The 24,254-nt window shown below is 40.4% G+C and overlaps 1 protein-coding gene across 3 annotated transcripts in view; it reads right to left on the reverse strand.

Moving 5' to 3' along the window:
* The window catches only part of gabrb4 (gamma-aminobutyric acid type A receptor subunit beta4), a 67,812-nt gene that overhangs the window by 9,963 nt on the left and 33,595 nt on the right, over positions 1-24,254 (reverse strand). For 2 of the 3 annotated variants that reach the window (XM_081615312.1, XM_081615311.1), the window contains exons 3-6: positions 16,159-16,226; positions 14,742-14,962; positions 3,518-3,600; positions 344-481 (exon numbers count right to left, since the gene is read on the reverse strand). In XM_081615312.1, the coding sequence (XP_081471438.1) occupies positions 344-481; positions 3,518-3,600; positions 14,742-14,962; positions 16,159-16,226 (510 nt within the window). The other variant, XM_081615313.1, reaches the window with a different exon arrangement.

A 24,254-nucleotide genomic window follows, 5' to 3' on the forward strand; every position in this document is an offset into this window, starting at 1 on the left:
GTCCCTGTGAGAATTGTCACAGCGAGCTGCTTCTGCTTTTCTTTTTTTTTCACTTTCTCTGTCCTCTAAACATTACCAAATGAGCATTTTAAAATTGGACGATTGGTGCTCACGCCTTTACACTGGAGCAATACTTGGTATATACACAGTGAGTGAATCTGAGGAAACTCTGCAGTGAAACCAACCCTCCTTGTGCCAATTAAAAGCGCAGAGTTTTAAGTCGTGCAATGCTAGTGCTGCCAGAACTCGCTGCGCTGTATACTGTACCTATAAAACAGTTGTTTATGGACTGCTTCACTGCCATTTTAGAGGTACTCGGACAGAAAGTCAAATAATATCTTACCTGTAGTAAACCTGACCTCCCTGGACACCAGGCGGACGTCCACAATGGAGAACTGAGGTAATTCCAACTCTTTAACCCCGGTCACAGCTTTGTCATCTCCTTCCCAAAAGAATACGATGTCATCTGTTGTATATCCGTCTGTCATGAGCAGATTAGAGGAGAAAGAAGATGGGGGACGTTACTGTTTGATGAAGATGCAGCAGAGCCTCTATTGGTTGGCATAACTCACTACCTTGATTGCATCAGACATTGGTACAACACCGGTTCTTTTATGGGTACAGTTTTCTGGTCTTCGCATTAGTGGTTTTGTACAACACTGTAGGTTCATAACAGAACTTCAACAGGGCAAAACTTTAAAAAAGTGACCGTAAGTAAGCTCAGTTTAAGATACAGACTGGAATCCCATGCACTTCCAAGGCGTGATGGTTTTTCAGCACTCCGGATACAGATGTCTTCATCAACACCGTCTCTCTTAAATTGCCTTAGACTGTTTTGATCCATTGTTGCCAATATTATGCTAATTGTGTCACTCTAATTTGATCAGAATCCTATTATATGCAGATGATATGTTCCTGTTTACCATATCCAAAGTGAACCTTCAGAAGGCTTTAGAGTAGTCAGCACTTTGAAGATGTCCTGCTGTCATGTCAGAGGATGAAAGCAAGTATATCAGGGTCAAGATAAAAACAGATGGGGCAACTACTATGCTGTGTGGCAGTTGTGTCAGTCTCTCGTAGTAATAAAAGGTCACCCTTTTCATCTACAGTCCAACATTCATCTTTGGTTATAAACTTTGTATAACAAGCAAGCTTCCTCTTAAGAGGTTCTGGCTTGCCCTCGGGAATAGGGTTTTATGGCTATTTAAGAAAAACTCAGGGTACAGTCGCCATTCCTACACATCAACAGACATGAGTGGAGATGGTCTGTTCCAGTGCCTCTCTATGGACGTTCTTTGGCCATATGCCACATGGAGCAGACCCCCAGGACAGAGCCAGGACTTGCTGAAGTGTATTTCATGACTGGCTTGGCAATGCCTGGGAGTCTTTTTAGCTAATCTGGAAGAGGCAGCTGGCAAGTAAGTCTGTGTGTGACTACTTTAGCTGTTTCACCTCTGACCCAGCTCCATGCAAGTTAAACACGATGGAGTTGTACAAAAATATCACAAAAAATATGCTACGCCAGTTTCCAAAAAGAAACTAGCGTAGCAATCCAAAAAGATTGGAGTAGAATTATTGCTTCATCTATACCATATGTTAAATAATGTCTAAACATTATGTCACGTCACTATCAGAGTAATTGTCGTGTATTTTTTGTGTAAGATGTTTATAGTTGCCGGAAAGCTGGCTTTAGGGGAAATACGGACCATCCGACACAAACACGTTTCTAGAACACATCAAGCCCAGACCTAAATCTGTCAGCCAACAATTACGTGCCGCACTCTCTCCAGACTCCCATGAAGCTATATCACCGCATGTATTACGACCAGCATGAATATTCATTAACATGTGTCACATGCAATGACGCTGCCACACATTTCCTCCTGGCAAAGCAATTGAAAGTGACTACAGGAGCAGATTTATTGGAATAGGCTAGCCTGCACTTACTGCAGAGCTATTTCTCAATCGGGGTAAGTGTTACCACATTTCACATTCCGCAGCCCTACATACGGACCTGGGTGGCATTAAACTTACTACAGAACCAGGATTCATTACCATTAAATCTCTCCGAGAGGTTATAGGGTAAGAAAATGTGACATTGTCCATGAAATTGAAGCAACTGACTGCCTAATCCATCAAACTGATGGTTAATGCGCATGAGTCAATAGTGCAAAGCACTCCATGAACATAAACAGCAGATATTCTTGCAACTTTTTAATTCATGGCCCGTCTATATTTCATTGCTTACTCCAGCGCCCCGGAGGTAACACTCTGCAGTTCTTATTCTGAACAGCTTGTACCAAAAAAAAATAAAATAAAAATCTGATGTATTGAGCAGGATCTGCGTGACTGATGGCGTGATCAGTGAAAATGATCACGCAAATGCAATTTTTAATTACATGACAAGCTTTTTCTTCTTCAGAATATCGATTTGTCTAACTTATCCTGAAAGTGTCTGGAGGCATGATTTGTTTGTGGTTTTCTTATGTGTGTGTTTGTGTGCGTGTGTGTATGTGTGTGTGCGCGCGTGCATGTGTGTGTGGAACACCAGGTGTCTTTACAGAAACACTTAGACTATGTTTATTTCGAGCAAAGATTAATTCATGATCTCCGTTTGGGAAATTCAATGATGAGTCAGCGAAAATGAAGGTGAAATTTTTACCCATACAATGTTTTACATTTTGGTGTTGTTTTTGTAAAGCAGCACAACCAAAAGTTAACTATGGAGGATATGCAGAGATCAAGAGCTAAGTAATGGAAAATCTGTAAACTACAAATATTAGATTATGGAAAGTTAGCAAAAAGAAAGCAACTGCTTGAAAAAAGCAAGAAGAAGTTTTGTGTCCAGTTAGCTACAAGCCATGCAGGAGGTTGTGGCTACAGTTGTATGCAAAGCTGTATTTGTTGCGCAAACGTTAGCGCTGTACAGCTCTAAAATATGTTTACTCAGAAGTGTCACGGAAGCTCAGAGTTAATGGGACTCTTGCCACATCTTTTCGTTCCACATAACAATCCTCCTCTACTTTGTGTTGGATCACATCAAGCACATTTGAGCTCATGTTTATAACATCACAATGTCAAAAAAAAGTTAGGTTGCATGAATACAGTATATAGTAGCATTTTTTAAATTTGATTAATTAGTAGAAAAACACATATTGATCAAAATTGGCCAGCAAAGATAATTTGGAATGAAGTCTTTCCAAAATCTCAAAGGTGGCATCAGTTGCTAAGGCGCGATCAAAGTTTTGCACATTTTTCAAAGCGTGTTTCATGTGAAATTTGCACTTTTGTAAGTAGCGGCCATAGCAGCAAGTCCTTCTTCAAATTTCCCCACATATCTGACCAAACACTGACGCCCTGATACTCTGAAACCGAGAATGACTTAAACGTATTCATCAACCAGTGAAGGTTTCGTACTAATCGCGTTGTGTGCTCTCAAGGGTTAATGAAAGCAGAAATCAATTTGGTCAGAGTGACTGAATATTCATCATGATATGGATTTATCTGCAGGACTTACAGCTTTCAATTTCCAGAGTGCAGTTCTGTTCATCCAGAGGGTATCTCCTCAAGTCCATCATGCAGGCAGCAGTAGTTGTTATTCTAAGGACAGAGTGGAAAGACGTGAAGACACGGGTTAATACACAGAGTGATTATAACAGCTTTTGGTGCAGACAGAGACCCGTAGCTCCCGAACCCAAAACAACATCGCTGTATACGTGCCACAAAAGTGACTCTAATATTCGTTGAAAATATGAAGGATCTACTGCTGGTCAATAGGTCAATCGATGCCTATGGAAATGCGATCATGGAGCCTTGAGTGGATCCGAGTTGGTGGGAAACCTTTTCATCACGATTCGTAACGATTAAAATGTCAGCGAAGATCGTACTTTACGATCTTTTACGATAAAAATACATTACCAAATTCTCCTTAGTACGATGAATATTTAGCGCTCTACAAAACGTATGAAAATGTACCATTTTCTTACGTACTGTAAATCCCACATTGCTTTATGTTTTTTTTTGTTTTTTTTCCCAGACGGCTGTTATTTATTGCCAGCAGTTTTCTGCAAGGTAGCTTTAGAAAAGATGTATGCATAGCAGTTTATTAGTGTCGGTCCTAATTTCCAGCAGCCCATGAAAAAAAAAAAAAAAAAAAAGCTTTTTGCTACAAATTACACATATAGGGGTCCTTTTGCATTTAACTGAGATATTTACCCGTACAGCAAATTTTAGCAATTACATTTTTGCTGTTGATGCCAGCTGCTCTATGTTCATCATACTGGATTTCATTAACTTCATGCCCTCCTTTGAAATTGCTTTAAGAATGAATTAGAAAAAAAACCCACAACTTATATTTTACACGTGTCAAAGCCCAAGTTTTGATGTGCACAACATGCATCTTTTTCCTGTGTGTGACTGACTAAGAAGGGTGCGACTCATTTGCCGGCCACAAACACAACGTCGTAAGGTTTTGCATTGCTGCAGTGGGCAAATGTACACAGGCCTGTACAATACCTAGAATTACTAATGCAGGAGATAATAAGCTGTTTGCCTTGGAAATATATTGCTCGAATACGGAGTCGGTAAATTGGTCACGGTGGTTTGCCCAGAGTTCTGTCGGCAGGTAATTGGAAAACAAAATATGTTCCCGCCGAAACTGATTCGGGCAGATTTACGCAGAGGCATGTACGCCTTCTGTGGACCGCGATGAGGAAAACAAGGCTCTGTAAAGACAAAAGACAATAATGCACGAACAAAAAAAAAAAAAAAAAAAAATTGTGACAGGTATGAGCTGCATTCTGCTGCACAAGCACAAAGCTGCTCAAACTGCATTCTGTTCTGCTCTACTGCACTGCTCTCTCCTGCTGCCTCTCAATGTTTCCCTGCTAAGAGCTACTATTGTTAGACACTGTGACCAGATAGAGACCTAATTACACTAATAAGAAAGGTTACTTGGCAATCATGATTTCAGACCAAAAGTTGCAATGAAACAGTTTATCATGGTAGCTTATTTAGTGTTGGTAGGTGTTTCACTCTGACAACATGAGGGGCCATATAGATTTGTAAATGAATCATACTTAATTATGGTTTTAAAAAAAAGCTAAAATAAGAAAAACATCTAAGATTAAGATAAACGTTATTTGTCCAAATACGTATTTTTTAAGAGTTTTGTGGCACAAGCCGCCTTTATTTAACAGAAGTAACAGGGAGTAGGGGAAATTATACAGCGAATGGCCCAGAGACGTGGGAGATTCAAGGATTTTTCAAACCTGCCTGAAGGAATTATAGCCACACTCCAGGTGTGTTTTTGATGCGAGAATAATATAACATCATATAAAGCTTAAAAAAACATGGATTTTGCATTAAAAAAACATGGATTTTGCATTAAAAAAAAAAGAAAATCAAGCTAGAACAGATTTATGTTATTCTCTAAAATTGGGCTTTTTGGTAGGAATTGGACCCGTTTGTTCTGGAAAATGCTTTGAAATGACGCTGAAAAAAAATTAAAGAGCAGCATTACTGGGGCAACCAATAAAAATATTTACATTCAAAGGTTTGCCAACTTGAAGCCAACATAAAAATCTGCAGCATAAGCTTGTTTTGCCCCACGTTTATTTAACCGAAGACGAGAAAGAAGCCAGTGTATTGTATTTTAAAAAATTCTCAAAAGAGTAAGGATTACAGATGTGGTCAAAAACTTTGCACTTTCAAACGTTGACTGAGTCGAAGCACCGCTCTGTGCCTGCTACTGATCCAGCCACAGGTCCATCAATCAGGTCTGCCCGGAGTGATTTCAACAGTCCATAAAACCTGTCGTCAGATATTTCTTGGCCCAGTTTTCACATTTCATCTCATGTGTCATGTTCAGTGGTTGCCAGGTTTTTGGGGGCCTCCCTACCTCGAACACGTCCGTGGGAACCGAGCGCCTCGTCTACTCCGGCTACAGGTTTCAGTTCTGGGACGCGACGGCCCCGGAGGAGAACGGGTCTCATGGGGTCGTGTCAGATTCTGCTCAGCTCTTGGGTTGTTCGTTTGCGTCTTTTGCTCTCAACGAGTTTTGTGCAACTCTGTTGACAATTTGCAACAAAACGTCCGATGACTCTCTGATGACGTCCAAATGTCGTGCTGTGTCCCCTAAATAACTTGTACAATTTTGGACTTTTTAGAGTCGGTTACGTCTCATTTCTTTGATCCGTTTTGCCCCAGGAACGGAACCTGACAAATTATTATGAACACTTTGATACAGGGTGTCTTCTTCGGTCCACATTTCCCTCAAATACAATAATGTTACTTGGTATCTGAGAAAAAATGCATAGAATGTTCTTATAATTCATAATTCTGTTTATTTTTACTTCTTTAAAAAAAAAGCACTGGCGCAGCTAATATTTCTGTTCAAAGGCTTCATGGATATTAGATCAGCAATCAAATTTTATTGACAGACAACAATAACCTGAGTAAATATAGAAAGTGCATTTTTGTGATATAGTTTTTTTCAAATTTCTCTGCCTCGCCTCGTCGAATGGTTTTTCTTTAGTGATCCGATCATTTAGTGATCAATCATTTATAATTCAATGGAAATCTTTAAGGGGACACGATGCTTTTTATGCTACTGTTCTTAAAGCCAACACCAGAAAGCCACTGTAAAAGTTACAAAAGTGCCATGTAGTAAAAAAAAAAAAAAAATTCCGGCTCTTAGTTTTAGTGTCTCCATTAGTGACTGCATTGACGTTTTCCAGTCGTACTGTTACCGGTACTGGTGCCAGATCAGGCCGTCCTCACAAACTAAGTGACCATGAAAGAAGGAGATTAGTGAGAGAGGCCACCAGGAGTTGCAGCAGCTGAAATGGGAGACTCTGCATACAACAACTATTGCCCAGGTTTCCAAGAAAACTGCGTCCACACAAGACGGTTATTGTCGGGTAACGACAATAACCCAAAGCATCCAGCTAAAGCTACGCATAAATGGTTTGAAGACAGCAAGATGGTTGGTCTGTACTGGTGTAAGGCATGCAAAGGGGTGAATACTTTTTATAGACACTGCAAACTATTGAGGACCCTATCATGAATTACAGCTGGAATACATAACTTTTATAACAAAATATATCAACATTTGTTAAAATTGTGACAGTACACTATGAGACAGACAATCTGTGAAAAAAATGGAGCTCCTCTGCCTTCTTCCAGTGCTAAACACAAAGCTCAGTCAGAAACAACCAATCAGAGCCAGGAGGAGTGTCTTATCAGTGTCAATCACTCTTGTGTACACGCTGCTCACACCCTCCCCCTTCCTCTCTGTTACGCTACAGCTTCTCCTGGTCAACAGAGCCTGTTGTGAATGCTAATGCTAGTTAGCACGCAGGCCGATGACGGTGTATAAACAGATTTTCTGGAACGGTAAGTTGTTTTTCATTTAGTAGCATGTACACCCGGATGATTGACAGCATGGAGAGACTCCTGGTGGCTCTGATTGGTTGTTTTTGACCAAGAACTGTACATTTCTTCAGTAGCTCAGGAAGGGGGTGGAGAAGCTCGATCTTATCACAAATTATCTGTCTCATATTATATTGTCAGGACATAGTGACACTTTCAACAATATATATATAAATATATATATATATATATATATATATATATATATATATATATATATATTATAAAAGTTACGTACTTCAGCTTTAAATCAAGCACCTTTTTTCTGTTGTTCAAAGTCAAAAATCCTACATATCCTGATAGAGTAAGGTAGGGGAAAGAGCCAGCTGCCTGAAGCAACAGACGGGGATGAATTCTCGATCCCTTGGCAAAAGCACACCAGAAATAAAACTGATTTTATATGTGGCAGCTAACAAGTCAGGAGAGAGTCATCACTTGAGCAGACACGGGTCGGGACGGGTCGGGACGGCTCGCAGCGAGGGTTTGGGATTTGGGCTTGTCAGCAGATGTAGGTCAGCAAATTACAGTCCCATCAGAGATGATCAGCTGCCTCAGACCTGAGCAGGCACTGCAGTCTGGCGCTCAGCTCGCTTTATTCTTAGCATATTTCAAGACGTTCGAGGCGCTTATGCGACTTTAAAGCCAGTCCCATGAAAAACAACATGCAAACAAATGCATTAACGCCAATTAAGGCCATCTCTGTGGGAAATCAATAAGTTCCGATCCCACGCAGGCTAACCCCGTAGTCGTCTCTGTGCGCTTTGCTTCCCTACCAAAAAAGATCATTGTACTATCACAGCACTGTGATAGATAGTAATTGTACTATCACAGCACTGTGATAGTACAATGGAAGAACAAGAGAGAACAGAGTCTGGAATGGAAAGAAAGAAAACACAATCTGGTGAGAGCTTAGCTCAACAAAGCCCCCAATGCTCAGAGGACCCAGTACACTATCAAACAGCCTCCGTAAGTCTGCTAATGATGATTCAGCCTCTCATTTCACAGGCAAGGTAGGACTGCCAGCTCTACGCCGTTTTAACATCTAGGCTTCTTTAGCTCGTGTTCGACGACATTCTCACACTTGGATGTAGCCTCAGAACACGACAAAGACTTTTAAAAATGCTCTGACAAACAAAAGCAAAAAGATTTTTAGATGACTGTGGCGATTATATCCACAGTACATGTGCATCATTGTACTTCCATCAATCTTGGAAGATGATAGGAACACGTCAAAAATGTGCATTCCTATATGTTCCTCATGTGAAATGACAACTCTTTTCAGATTTAGCGTTCCAGATAAGAGTGTCCTTTATGTTAAAAAAATAATTCATGACAGATATTTCTACAGTTTCCAGGCGTGAAGTGTTAAGTCTAGAAGAACCCCGTTTCCTTCAAAGCCCCAGTGGGTCGTGGCAGATTGGCTTCTTGTACTGAGCCAGGTTCTGCTGGAGGTTTCTTCCTGTTAAATTGTGGTTTCTCATGTGGCATTGCTGTAAAGTCAACGAAACAAAGCAAGCGATCACTACATGCTCATTATGAGGAGTGACTTCAATCTGCTGGGTTTTCTTTGATTGAAACTTTTACAACTAATTTGATAACTTTTGATAACTTGGAATACTTGGAATGTATGTGTGGTTGACTTGAAATAACTTTTTATTTGTCAAATGTCTCAAGACAACATTTGTTGTGAATCGGCGCTAAATGAATGAATGAACTGGATTGAATTAAAAGAACTGCATTGCTGTTTGTCTATGTATGGCTGTCACAGTCTTTCTGACTATAAAACATTTTTAGTTTTTGACACAATCAAATTTTTTTTTGTTCTGCCAAAAAAAGCCAGTAGTAAAAAAAAAAAAAAAGATTGGCTTAAGTTGGCAAAGTTTTTGTTCCTGTGGAACTTGATTCTGCCACTAGAGGCACCGAAGTGCCTCCTAAACGTACTGACAAAGGACCAGTGATCAAGGATTTGAATAAGATTGTTTAAAAATATAATAAAGGTACATAAACTAGTGGCCATTGGTCACTTTTGATCCAAAATGTATAGTAACCACAGAAGAAGTTGTTGCTTTACCCAAATGTATGCCATGAGTTTGTAACGCTTCATGACAATGTGCATATAGTTAAAAAAAAAAAAAAAAGTCGGTTTGAGAAACTGCACAACTGGTCACATTTCATACATTATTATATTTTTCTAATGGACTTTCAAGGAAAAAAATAACATTTTTAAAGAAAGTTTACTCAAATCTTTTTCAACTTGCACATAACGTGAAAGTAGGTAAGTAAGTAATTTTATTTATATGGCACATTTTCAGCAACAAGGCAGCTCAAACTGCTTAGGTTCAAAGTAGTTCTGTTGAAATGTTGTAAGCAGGTATTATCTTTCTGTATTAGATAATCTGAATTTAGTAAAATTCAAGAAAACCTCACTTAAATAATTTGGGGTTTATAAAATTATGAAACATATATTCTATCTACATATCCAAAATGAAAAGTTATTGCCTTTAGCTGTCAGTGTACATGACAAAAGTAAGTGTGTTCTTTCTGTGCCAGCTACAGAAACCTAAATACACATCTAATAGAGAGGGAAAAAAAAAAGGGTACTATTACCATTCAGTGCTACATCCGTTAGATATATATAAAAAAATGTAGAGCAGAGTTATGAAACAGAGTTTAAGTCAGCTTGTACTGGGAATAAGCGCAAAAATAGAACTGGTTGATCAAGGCAACTCATGTTAAAATCACAATAAAGAGTCTGTCTTAAGAGGCTAAAAATACGGATAAACAAAAGAACTAGCACATTTCACAGTGACTGAATAAAGGACCACACAATGGGGTTTATTGTGGGCGTGATTGTCCTCGGTTCGCATTCTGCCTGTGCGCAGACACGTCGGCGCAGGGGGGCGGGGACGGGGCTTATTCAACCGGCCGGGCTTCAAATGTGTCACACACAGTGTGTAACAGTCAAAGTTGAGAGCCACGAAATGCAAATAAACCGGAGTAAAAACTATAAACATCTATTGCTGGATGTGTCTTTTGTTCTGTGAAATAATAATAATAATAATAATAAAAAAAGGATCTCCATACAACCCTCGAGCAAAGTCAAACATTTCAACAAAGCGCTTTAATTATATGCTTACAGGAACCTCGTAAAAAGGTCCTGGATACACCACTGGATGTAGATTATGAGCTGCTGCTAATTACAGAACAGTGCAAAAAAAAAAGAAAAAAAAAAGGTCTTGGGGACAGATCCAAGGGCTTGATGTCATCTGCCATATGCTGTTACTGCTGAGAGAAACGATCACTGGAAATGAGTTCTATTTATACTTCTGAATATTTACCCATTATTATAAAACTTGTATTTTTTAACCCCCTCCCCTTGAGGACTAATTTTCTAAAATAATATTTTAAGAAAGAGAAAAAAAATTCAAAAATATAGGCTTTTTGAATTCATATAGCCCACCTTTTCTCACTATTTTGTCCTTTTTTTTCTGTCTGCAAAATACTCGGCATTCATTGCAATTCATAAAAAAGCAAAGGACTGAGAGTTGATGAGTTGCAGCCAGTCATCTACAAATCTACCGTTTGATAAAGGATGGATTTTTCCATCAACAGAAACCCGTCGACGTTATTGTATCTTACATTGGGATTCTGCTACAACTATGGAAGCAATATTTAGAAAGTCGATTATTTCTATTTCATAAAATGCAATTAGAGAAAATGAGATGACTACACTTCATTCAGGGGTTTCAGAGTAATAGGGGCTGAGTACAAATGTGCATCTCATTTTTCAGATGTTTGAATGTTGAAAATTACTCAATGTTTAATGTTAAGCACTACTTTGTGTTACTCTATCACATACAATCCAACTAAAACGCAATAAGGTTTGATATTGTATCAGGGGGAAAAAAATGGCAATGCATTTTATGTAGTTGAAAATGCTCTCTAAGTTGTAGTTGTGCTCTAATATCATAGGTAAATGTTGGTCAGGTGTGGATACTCTGATCTGCTAACAGGGGAGGGGAAATTGAAATGATTCCACACATGCAAAAGCACAACCTCCCCAGAGCTGGTGTAAATCCCGCCCGGAGCCCTGATGTTATTTTGCCTTGTTTGTACTTCTCCGGTTCCAGCGGAGCCTTCGGGAGCGCTGAGCGGAGCAGCTGGGAATGTTTATTCAGATCAGATGGCGCACTGTAATTTAGCACAATTCTGCCACTGAATTCTCCCGAGTCCCTATACCTGCTTTGATTAACGGTGGTCCAAAGGCTGTTTTTTTTTATGTCGAACACGTTTGAAACACACATTAACACACACGCTGCATTTAAATATTGCAGAACTGTTTATCCAATATATGCAGAGTTGGCCTATTGCACTTTTTGTTTTTTGCTAATTAAAAAACTTTGGGTGCATGAGGAATAAAGTGTTTACTAAATGTACCTCTGGTTTTTAACTCTCACTGTTGTTCACTGTACACCAAGGTTGGGGCAAAATGTATTAGATATTATATTTATTACCAGAAAAAAAATGTTGTGTTTTTTCTCTGTAGTGTATGAAATCTGTAGTTTCTGTTGTACATTCACCAGCTGAAATCTGGCATGTTTACCTCTTTTGAACTTCGAGACCTGTGAGGCGACCTTTCTACTGGCGTAACAATAATAGTAAAGATTAAATTACATTTTCTCTACTATTAGAATAAATAAGCAAGTCAGAGTCACTAAACATGAATGAAAGAAATAATACTTTATTACTTTACTACTTTGTTTGCTTTATGTAAGTGAACAATGTTAGCTTACATAAAGAAAGCTAACATACTTGCGTGTGTGCTAGCTTACATAAAGTAAGCTAGCACACACGCAAGTGTGTGCTAGCTTGCGTGTGTGCTAGCTTGCGTGTGTGCTTGCGTGTGTGCTAGCTTACATAAAGTAAGCTAGCACACACGCAAGTATGTGCTGTTCTTTTAAGAATGTCTGTTCTTAAAAGAACAGACATGTGTGTGTGTGTGTGTTAGTTTGTGCACACACACACAAATAGTAAAGTTAGCTAACTTTATGTTAGCTAACCTTGCTAGCTGCCATAAAGTAAGCTAGCACTGTCATTCCATTTTATATCCTTCTAGAATGACATTACAGAACCTAAACGTAATCTGAACTTTGCCACAGCTCTTTAAAGAAGCAAAACACATCACCAGCTTCTTTGCATTAATCACAGTACCATATTAAAGTGACCTGACTTTTATAAAAAAAAAATCAATCACTCCTTATTTTCAGCGAAAACGATCTAACTTTTTTAACACCCTGTGGGAATTTCGAAGGGTACCGCTGTTCACATTTGCTGTTGACCTAAGTGTCTGCTTTGTCAGAATGATCTGAGAGGTGCTGACGATATTACACCTCTTTTTTAGGCTTCCAGGGTCAGTGGATGTGTGCCTCTCGTTCTTCTAGAAACACTGTGTGTATATCTGGAGTCACGTTAGCGGACCCTTTGCTTTAAAAATAACACTTTAAAGGCTGCTTTGCTAGTGCCAAATATAAATCTGTCATTTTTCATCCTGTCCTGGGGCCAAACATGCATACAAACAGGGATGATTATTTTATTTTATTTTTTTTCTACAGCCACAGGTGATGTCAATGTGTTCTTCTTACTCTCATTCTGTTTGTTTTAGTCTTCTCTATCTATAGCTTTTATTAGATAAAATTCTTATATATTTTTTGCACTATTAATTGAAATGTATCCTTTCTAAATCCTGGTGATGCAGTACAACCACTTACTTAGGGTCAGAGGAAGGTGAAGTGTATCTTAGCATGCATGAAACATTTTTCTTGTATCCATACTTTTTTCTCTCAGACACTTCAACTTCCTGAATTATTAAAGCTTTGTGAGCTTCTCCGAGAAATAGACGACTGCATCGCAGGACAAGATTGCCTCGCGGTTGATATTGAAATTATGAGCTCAAATGAGAATTTCACATAAGAAATCGGTGCAAATTTCTCCATTCATCATTTAAAATGTTTTTTTTTAAATTATTTCTCTCCAGTAAAATTTATTTTAATCTTCTTCAGTTATCTTTATCAAAATCAGCAGGGAGTAACGTTTTTTGTTGTTGTTGTTGTTTTTCTTTGCACTTTGTCTGCTATTTGATTTATTTTTAGTGGAATTTTATGTTTGATTTTAAGTAGAACATTATCGTAGATCTATTATTCATTTAAGTATTAAATAAGGCTCTAAAACTCAAGGAATGATTTAGTGTCTTGTCAATTTAAGGCACAGATCCAAATTTAAATGCTACTTCCCGGCACTTTCTGACAAGAATCAGTCATTAAGACATAATTCACTTAGTTGAAGAAATTCATTGGTCAGTGATTTGAATCTGACCATTTTACCTTAATCAGCTCTGGTATAATATTTATAAAATATGAAAAAAAATCTTGCTAATTTAATACATCAAAAATGAATATTTTATATGTTTTTAGTCTGTAAAAACTATAGCTTCATTACATATGGGTTGATGCAATAATAGGAATAATTTCACAATGCCTTTCATTTCACCGTCGATAAACCTGGCACAGTTTTTTTTTTTTTTTTGCTTTATGGCCCATATTTTTAGGATTTTTAGGATGAAAATTGGAATCAAACTAAGAAGTGGTAGGTCAGAGGTCAAACAAAACAAAAAAGTAAGTATGTGACAGGAAAACTCTGACCATCACCTTTTTCTAAGTTTCTTTCCATTTATTAGTTGAAACAGTAGCAACAAAAAAAATCCAAAATAAGCATAATTTGGCTGACATAAAAAAGCACTTTAACACAAAAAAATTAATTAACAAGTAGCTGAAACTGAAGGACGATGCATCTTTCATGTATCAGGTCTGGAGTAGGTTTTTTTTTTACATGATTTTAAGATTCTAATCTATACAGTTTTTTTTTTGTTTTTTTTTGCTTTCTTCCTATACTGTATTGTCCTGCACATCTCCATTTAATGTTGAATGCTGCAAAAAATAACGCAAGAAATCCCATCAGTTCTTAAAGGAGCGGTTTTTCAGACACATAGTGCCATTTTATAACATAATCAACTAAGCATGTTGCCTTCAGTTATTACAGAAATGTTGTATAGATCTAACATGACATAAAAGAAACTTGACTTTGTAGTTTAAGCCTTGAAATTGGCCTCTGTCTCTTTAAGAAGCTCCTACTCTTTCCAACTCTCCGCCTTCAGCGCGTCATCACAGCAGCGCTTCTCATTGTTGCCGTTTACAGCCGTTCTTAGGAGTGTTGGACAGACTCAGTAGAAACCCAAACGGTTCTCCTGCTCTTACCTTAGTCCGTATAGGACGGTGCCATCAGGGTGCAGTCGGATCATTCGGTTTTTCACCGTCACTCCATGAAGAAAGGACTTCTTGTCATTAAGGAAGTAAGTATCAGGGAGCCACAGCTGGTCTGCTACACGGTTGTCCAAAGTCAGGTTCAGTTTCAGCTCTCCGTAGGCCAAACGCTTGTCTCTCCAGCTCTGCTGGAAATACATTGTGATGGTGTAGTCCTGCGAAATGTAAACGCACAAAATGAAAATGTGCATCTGTGTTACAGTGCGCGGGGCGTCCCCATCCGTTTACAAACCTCTGTTCGTTTATTTCCTTAAGAAGTAGCAGATTAACAGAGAGATTAACAGTTACTGGTGTAAAGAATTTACAGACTATTGTCAGATTTTAAATACCACATTTAGAACCGAGGAGGGCCAGGTTAAGATATATATATATATTTTTTCATTTCGAGAATAATGTCATTCTGACAAAAAAAAGTCGTCAAAGATTAGAATCATAATATTAAGATTAAGACATAGTTATGAGAATGAAGTCGCAATATTTCGAGAATAAGGTCAAAATTATACAAGAATAAAGTTATGTTATCAGATTAAGTTAATATGAAGAATTAAGTAATTTTTATTACAATTTCTCTTAGTGTTTTAACACCAGATTAGTAGCAGGAGTGGAAACGACTAAAGTCTTTTTCAAAGAAGAGTCACAAGCTTGAGCTCTTCATAACTCAAAGTTTTACTCTCATTAAAATAACTTTTTTTGTTGTAATTTTACAACTTTCTTATGGAAATATTTATTCTATCAATATTATGACTTTATTGTCATATTAAAAAAAAATCTCTTAGTTTTACTCCCTAATACTCCTTCATACAAATGACTACTTTCTGAATTATAAACAAACCATGTTATGAATTGCTGCAACACAAAATGAAAATGGTAAAAAGGAGACATTTGGAAGCTTCAATAAAAACAGGACAATAATAAAAAAGATCTAAAGTGATAAATAAATAGGTAACCTGCTCTGTGCTTAAACTTAATCGGTAATACAGCAAAAAATATAAATGGAAGGAAGGAAAGAAGGAGAAAACGGAAGAAAGGAAGGAGCTGAACTCTGCCTGCGGTTGACATCAGAGAAGAGCTGACAGACAGAGTGACGTCACTTCTTAGACATCAGCCATATTGTATTTCTCTCTGCTCAGCCTGCCTCACTAGTTGCCAACAAATTAACTGCTTACCCCCCAAAGGAAATGTTTTCAGTTTCACTGCGTGTTCAAGTATTTTCTTAGTTTCCGTCTTTGGTTAGTTTCACAACCGGACAGCAGAGTTGTGGATGAAGCCTCCCAGTGGCCCAGATAATGTCGACCTGTGGACGGTGGAGGGGGGGGAGGACAAACATAAGACCAAGGAGAACATAACTCACCATGTTTACTTCTGAGATGGAGTCGATACTGGCTATGTTGATGCTCATCCCTACGATGACTGGAGGACCTGAAGAGCAAAGGAACAAGGAACACAAAGCAAAGAATGAGCCTCGACATGTTGACTGTCTTAAAAGAACCGTTTTCAGCTGATTATTAGTGTTAATTGTGAAAAAGAGACAAACTTGTATACATGGTTTTCAAAATTTTGTATTGTGGGAAAAAAAAAAACTTGAAAATTCTAGCAGTGACAGCTGCAAATCTTTTTTGAAGACAAAGAGCAAGGAAGAGGAAGAAGAAGACAAAGAAAAATAAGTAAAAAAGTGAAGTTTGTTGATTGTTTTTCCTTTCCTCCGCTGTCCTGTGGGTCTTTTCCTTCGTCCACCTTTACCTCCTCCTCTATTTCTTCTCCTTTTAGGTCAAGTCCTGTGCTGACTATCACCTGATTGGTGGAAAATCCAGCTAATCAGATCAATCAGAAAGAGTTCCCATCCCCAACTCACAAACAAGCACACTAAACACAATTTTCTCGTGAGAACTTTGTGCTCTCTCCATTTATACATGCTCTGTTGTAATTGCTCAATAAGCTCCTTTGGGGTTTTGGCAGGAATGCACCACCATACATGAGGACTTGAGCAGTATTAAACAGTATTCTTTAACTCAATTCTCCTGTCCATAATGTTATCCCTGACTTCTGAAGAGACGTCTGAAGAGAAAACCAGATTTTTTTTTTTCCTTTTCTTTTATTTTTTTTTAAACACAGAATATGTTTACAGCTACATACATAATCTTCAACTAATCAAAAAGCAAAAACAACAATATGGGCTTGTTCCCAAACGCTTCTCCTGCTCTTACTTTAGTACGTATAGGACGGTGCCATCAGGGAGCAGTCGGATCATTCGGTTTGTCACCGTCACTCGTGTCAAAGTTAATTTACTTTGACACGCGGTCTGACACATCCATCCATCCATCCATCCATTTTCTTGCACCCTTGTCCCTCAGTGGGGTCAGGAGGGTTGCTGGTGCCCATCTCCAGCTAACGTTCTGGGCGAGAGGCGGGGGTCACCCTGGACAGGTCGCCAGTCTGTCGCAGGGCAACACAGAGACACACAGGACACACAACCATGCACACACACTCACACCCTAGGGGCAATTTGGAGAGGCCAATTAACCTGACAGTCATGTTTTTGGACTGTGGGAGGAAACCGGAGTACCCGGAGAAAACCCACGCATGCACAGGGAGAACATGCAAACTCCATGCAGAAAGACCGGGGCTGGAATCGAACCCAGAACCTTCGTGCTGCAAGGCAACAGCTCTACCAACTGCGCCACTGTGCAGCCCTGTGGTCTGACACATATGTTGCAATTTGTACAATTAAGAGTATTTTGACAGTCATTTTCTTCTCATTATGTTTTAATTCATGCTCCCCCTGGCAAATTTTGTGATATGTACGAAGTTATGTGTTGTTATTTACCGAAACAAACAAAGTAAAAAAACAAACAAAAACAACTTTATCCCTGACCTGCCTGTGACAAAATATGACAAAGTTTGTGGGATGTAAATACTTTTACGCAGTAACTCACTCCAGATATTTTATGAAAGAACAATCATCTTCCCGGTGGGTTCTAGTAAAGTGTTGGTATAAGACAACCTCTGTCCAACCACACCGAAACAACTGCTTCGTCTGGGGCGAGGCACTGGCAGCACGAGCGAAACGCCGTACGAGAAATGCATCACCCTCGCAAGCTCACCAAATTACCCCGGGAGAACGCGCTCATCCGCACTAATTTCTATGTTAGGAACCCGTGTTAGGGAGCGGGACGAGCAACCATTGCTCATCTTCATGACGTGTTGCAGATATGTAAGCAGTTATGCACAATTACTCTCCAAAGTGTACAACAACACTCCAGTATCCACTTCAGTATTCAGACAACTCGCTGTCGACAAGTATAAACCATTCACAGTGTCCGTGTACCCGACAGCCAGCGAGCGCAGGCTTTCTAATAGTAACAGGAAAAACAATGAGTGAATGCAAGTTTATGAGTTTATAAAGCCTATTGTGTTCAATAGTGCGACGATAAGTAATGGCTAGTTTACCTCATCCTACCGCAAGTAGATTTAGCTGTTTAAAGTAAGTAACTTTGCCTAAAGGACAAAACCAGGAATATACACATATATGTAGATGTTTCTTAATGCCTGACATTCCGTTTAAAAAGAAGTCAGAGGGAGAGTATTTGGATGTCTGCCACTCTCGGCGTCTTCACTGTGCGAATCATCATTATTATTTCTTTTCTGTGCGTATGCCTGAGCTGAGCACCTTTTCCCCCGCTCCCTTCCTCTTCCTCTTCGCTTCCACTGTCACCTTCACTTTGCCTGATCAGGCCGCAAAACACAAAACGCTGACACCAAAAACAGAAAGTACACAAGCGCATAGCAAGTGTGGCAGAGCTGAATCAGGATTTTCCCATAATGTAACTTGTCTTTATAGTAGAAAATGGCATTTTTATGGGAATCATAAACAACACAGGAGCGGCTCTCATGCAAGAGGAGTTCGCGCATATGCAGTATACGACGACGACTCCGAGAGGACCGGAGCTGTGAACGATGAATTTAATCAAGATGCGCATTTGTGAAACAGATATATTGCTGCTGTTTTTTTCTGGTTTGCAGTCGTGCTGCGCTTTTCACATTACTGACTAATGACTTGACCTGCGCTGTAGGAAATGTTCGACATTTGGGATATTGTTTTATAACCTAAACATCTCTACAACTTTTTCCCTGACCTCTCAGTTGTGTTTATGACGCTGAATAATCATTAATCGTCTTTATAACTGTCTTGGAGGCAGTTGGTTAAAACTGTTTTTATGTAGTATTATCAGAATAAGTGGAGTTGAAAGCAAAAGCACGCCACACTTTTCAGATTGTGTGTGTTTAAAAAAAAAAAAAAAAACCTGGAAAACAGCATACCCTTCTCTTTCACAAATACAGTCTGCTTTGTGTTGGTCTAGCCCATAAAATCAATATAAAACACATTGATGATTCTGATTGTAACAAAACAAAATGGAGAAAAGCTACAGGTGACGAATACTTCTGCAAGGCACCGTAATCTGACCCATCAGTAATGACACGGCGAAGACGGTCATGAACTGTCATGAATCAAATCTAATCTGTTGCTGCTCATGTCAATGAACACGCCATCAAAGTTCAGAGTCGTTTTCTCTCAGATTAAACATATTGATCTTTTCTCCTTTGAATCGTCTTAATATCCAAACAAAGGTTAGCTTATGGCGGGGGGTGGGGCAAAAACAAAACAAAACAAAAAAAACTGTTAAAGAGGTGCGGAAATTTAAAGCTAGTGCATAAAAAAAAATCACCAACATACCCCTTATCGGCTCAGCATTATCAGTCAGCAGGACTGTATTCTGAAAGTAGGACATGACCAGGGCCGTGCAAAGACCACTAAAGGGGCAGGTGCTCAAAAAAAATACAAATAAAAAAGGGCACATCTAACCGCATTCTAGGACAGAATATTAACAAAGCCACACAGCTTTCAGAGTTATGCTTATTATGTTGTACAAAAAAAAAAAAAATATATATATATATATATATAAAAAAAAAATTCCCTTCTCACCCTCCTCGGGTGGTCTGTTTCATCCTCTGAGCTCGGGTCCTCTACCAGAGGCCTGGGAGCTTGAGGGTTCTGCGCAGTATCTTGGCTGTGCCTAGAACTGCACATTTCTGGACTGAGATGTCTGATGTTGTTCCTGGGATCTGTTGTAGCCACTGCTCCAGTTTGGGGGTGACTGCCCGAGGGCCCCGATTACCACAGGCACCACTGTGGTCTTCACCTTCCAGGTCTTTTCCAGTTCCTCCCTGAGGCCCTGGTACTTCTCCAATTTCTCATGCTCCTTTTTCCTGATGTTGTAATCACTTGGTATTGCTACATCCACCACAACGGCTTTCCTCTGTTCTTTATCCACCACCACAATGTCCGGTTGGTTCGCCATTACCATCTTGTCTGTCTGGATCTGGAAGTCCCACAGGATCTTAGCTCGGTCATTCTCCACCACTTTTGGGGGTGTTCCCCACTTTGATCTCGGGGCTTCCAGTCCATATTCTGCACAGATGTTCCTGTACACTATGCCTGCCACTTGGTTATGTCGTTCCATGTACGATTTCCCTGCCAGCATCTTGCACCCTGCTATTATGTGCTGGACTGTCTCAGGGGCCTCCTTGCACAACCTACACCTTGGGTCTTGTCTGGTGTGGTAGATCTGAGCCTCTATTGCTCTGGTGTTTAGGGCCTGTTCCTGGGCGGCCAGGATGAGAGCCTCTGTGCTGTCCTTGAGTCCAGCTTTCTCCAGCCATTGGTAGGTTTTCCTGACATCAGCCACTTCAGTTATTTGTCGGTGGTACATCCCATGTAGGGGCTTGTCCTCCCATGATGGTACTTCCAGCACCTTGTCTTCTGTTCCCCATTGCCTGAGACATTCGCTGAGCACATCGTCCGTTGAGGCTTTGTCCTTGATGTATTTATGGATCTTGGATGTTTCATCCTGGACAGTGGCTCTCACACTCACTAGTCCTCTGCCTCCTTCCTTACGGCTCGTGTACAGTCTCAGGGTGCTGGATTTGGGGTGGAATCCTCCATGCATGGTTAGTAGCTTCCTAGTCTTAACATCCGTGGCCTTCATCTCTTCCATTGGCCAGCTAATTATTCCGGCAGGGTATCTGATTACTGGTAAGGCATAGCTGTTTATTGCACGGATCTTGTTCTTGCCATTGAGCTGGCTTCTCAGGACTTGCCTTATTCGTTGGAGGTATTTGGCTGTGGCTCCTTTCCTTGTGACCTCATTGAGGTTGCCATTTGCTTGTGGTATTCCCAGGTACTTGTAGCTGTGCTCTATGTCTGCTATTGTTCCTTCTGGGAGTGAGACCCCTTCTGTGTGGGCGACCTTCCCTCTCTTTGTAACCATCCGACCACACTTCTCTAGTCCGAATGACATCCCAATGTCAGTGCTGTAGATCCTGGTGGTGTGGATCAGTGAGTCGATGTCTCGCTCGCTCTTGGCGTACAGCTTGATGTCATCCATGTAGAGGAGGTGACTGATCGTGGCCCCATTCTTGAGTCGGTATCCGTAGCCAGTCTTGTTGATGATTTGGCTGAGAGGGTTCAGGCCTATGCAGAACAGCAGTGGGGACAGAGCATCTCCTTGGTATATGCCACATTTGATGGACACTTGTGCAAGTGGTTTGCAGTTGGCTTCAAGGGTGGTTTTCCACAGCCCCATCGAGTTTGCAATGAAGGCTCTTAGAGTCCTATTGATGTTGTACATCTCTAAGCATTCAATGATCCAAGTGTGTGGCATTGAGTCATAGGCTTTCTTGTAATCAATCCAAGCGGTACACAGGTTGGTGTGTCGGGTTTTGCAGTCTCGGGCGACTGTGTGGTCTACAAGGAGTTGGTGTTTGGCTCCTCTGCTATTTATGCCTATGCCCTTCTGTGCCTTGCTCATGTATTTATCCATGTGCCCGCTTATCTTAGCCGCTATGATGCCTGACATGAGCTTCCATGTTGTAGAGAGACAGGTTATTGGCCGATAGTTGGATGGGACTGAACCCTTCGAGGGTTCCTTCTGTATCAGGATTGTGCGCCCTTCAGTTAACCATTCAGGGTGAGTCCCATTTTGTAGCAGCTGGTTCAGTTGAGCTGCCAGTCGCTCATGGAGGGCAGTGAGTTTCTTAAGCCAGTAGGCATGGATCATGTCAGGTCCTGGTGCTGTCCAGTTTTTCATACCCAAGACTCTGTCTTGGACATCTGCCACAGTGATGGTTACCGGGGCTTGTTCCGGGAGGTTGCTGTGGTCCTCTCGTAGAGAGGTTAGCCACTGTGCATTGCTGTTGTGGGACGCCTCCCTTTCCCATATGCCTTTCCAGTATTGTTCAGTCTCCAGCCTGGGTGGGTCTGCTCTGTTGTTATTACCCTGCCATTGAGAGTACACTTTGGCTGGTTGGGTGGCGAAGAGCCGGTTAATCCTCCTGGCTTCATTCTCTCTCGTGTATCTCTTTAGGCGGCTGGCCAAGGCTTGGAGCCTTTGTTTGGCAGTTTCGAGTGCTTCAGGTATGGGCATCTGGCTGTACTTCTTGGGTACTGATCTTTTCATTGCACCCCTTTGGAGCTCTGACAGTTGACTCACTTCCCTCCTTGTGATCTTGATCTTAGCCTCTAACCGTCTTTTCCATGGTGGGTATTGGGTCTCATGGTTGCTCTTATAACCAAGCATCTCAAGGATCACTGATGCTGAGTTGTATATCAGCTCATTGGTTTCTGTTATGGTGTTGGTAGGGATCGTTCTCAATGCTGCATTCACATCTTCAATGAGACTTTCTGATGGTACTTCACTCAGCCGTTGTAATTGGCGTCGGGGTCGTCTGGTGTTCATTCGGGCCATGATTCTCTCTCTCAGGTCAGTTGCTGCCTCGTTCAGCTCAGATGGTTCGTTCATTACTGGGGCTACATACCCAGTCTCTGGGCGGGGAGTTGTAGTTGACTCCCTTCTGACCTGGCATCCTGGCTCCTTCCCGTAGCACTTGTGTCGTACCTCGTCAATCTCAAGTTGTGACAGCAGTTGCCGTTTGCGGATGTTGGAACACTGAGCTACTAGTTGTTTGGCAGTTAGTGTTGACTGGGGATGTCGAGCTAACCATTCCTCCCACAGTCTTTGCATGTAGCCCCTCTGACTAGGATTACTTGAGTAGTAGCATTCCAACAGATCCATGTTTTCACCTCTCGCCCATTTCCGTCTTGTTCCAGTAGCCCACTTTTCATCAGGGTGCTCTGGTCCCCCAGCACCTGACGCAGACCTTGTTTGACCGGGCGACGTCTGAGCCGGCATGTCGTGCTTATTTGTGTCTCTCATGGTATGAGGTAGGCTATATAGCTCCAAGGGTCTTGCCTAAGGACCCACACTGACAGCTCAATGTCACCGTTGTAACTCTTTGCCCCAGCCCCCAGCCTGGCCTCGAGCCCGGGTCTCCCGGGTGGAAGACTGGTGACTTACCTATTGAGCTATACAGTCAGCTATATATATATATATACATATATATATATATATATATATATATATATATATATATATATATATATATATATATATATATATATATATATATATATATATATATATATATATATATGTTAGTACATGTTACGTGTCAGAAGAGGGCTTAGAAAATAATACCAAAAAAAAAAAAAAGAAATGACCAAAAGCGCACTTGGGGGCAAGGAGCAAAAGGGGCAGGTGCTCAAGCACCCCCAGCCCCCCTCTCTGCACGTGCCTGGACATGACTATAAATGAAGTCCAAGCTGCTTTTCACCCTCACTAGCTATATTGTCTGGAGCTGTTATAATAACACACAGCCATATTTAGGATGTCTGGATAGAATTAGCAGCAGAATGGCGCGCTAAGCACAATTCCCTGTGGAAAATAGGACCTGAATGAGCACTACTGTTGGTAAATTTCTAGTATTATTTGGTTTGATGACTAATTAGCTTATTTAAATTATGCATTGAATTGCGGAGCCTCATCAGTCATGCTCAGATAACAATGAAATGTGCTCACAAACTAAATTATATGCTGTCTTTTAAATATGGGTTCAACATCTAATATCCATACAACCAAATAGTCACAGTCTCAGTGTATATTCTCCTGGTTTTGAATAGAGAGTGCAGGGGGTTCAAACACCTCATGCAATTAAAACGCTCACTGATCCTTGGCCATCAAGAAACGGCTCGACATGCTGTAGCTTGGAACGGGAGAATGGGCCAGGACCCCGTAAAGGCCACCGGGTTTACTCTGCATCTGCCTGTCTGAAAATCATTCTCAAAAAAACATAACAAGTGATTAACTTACTTAACACTGCTCAAATCAGTTACTTTATTCATCATATTTAAAAAATACAACCAAAAAAAAGCCATTGTGAAGCTATTATGTGGCGAACTTTGCAAATGGGTGAAGGCGCATGATTAGAGAGCTGAGGAAGCTTGGCTAGCTATGTATGAATTTAATACAATTGAGTAACAAAGGTCTTCTCTAC

Source organism: Poecilia reticulata, chromosome 14 (assembly GCF_904066995.2).
Source record: "Poecilia reticulata chromosome 14, P_reticulata-male-v2, whole genome shotgun sequence".
Classification (NCBI taxonomy): domain Eukaryota; kingdom Metazoa; phylum Chordata; class Actinopteri; order Cyprinodontiformes; family Poeciliidae; genus Poecilia; species Poecilia reticulata.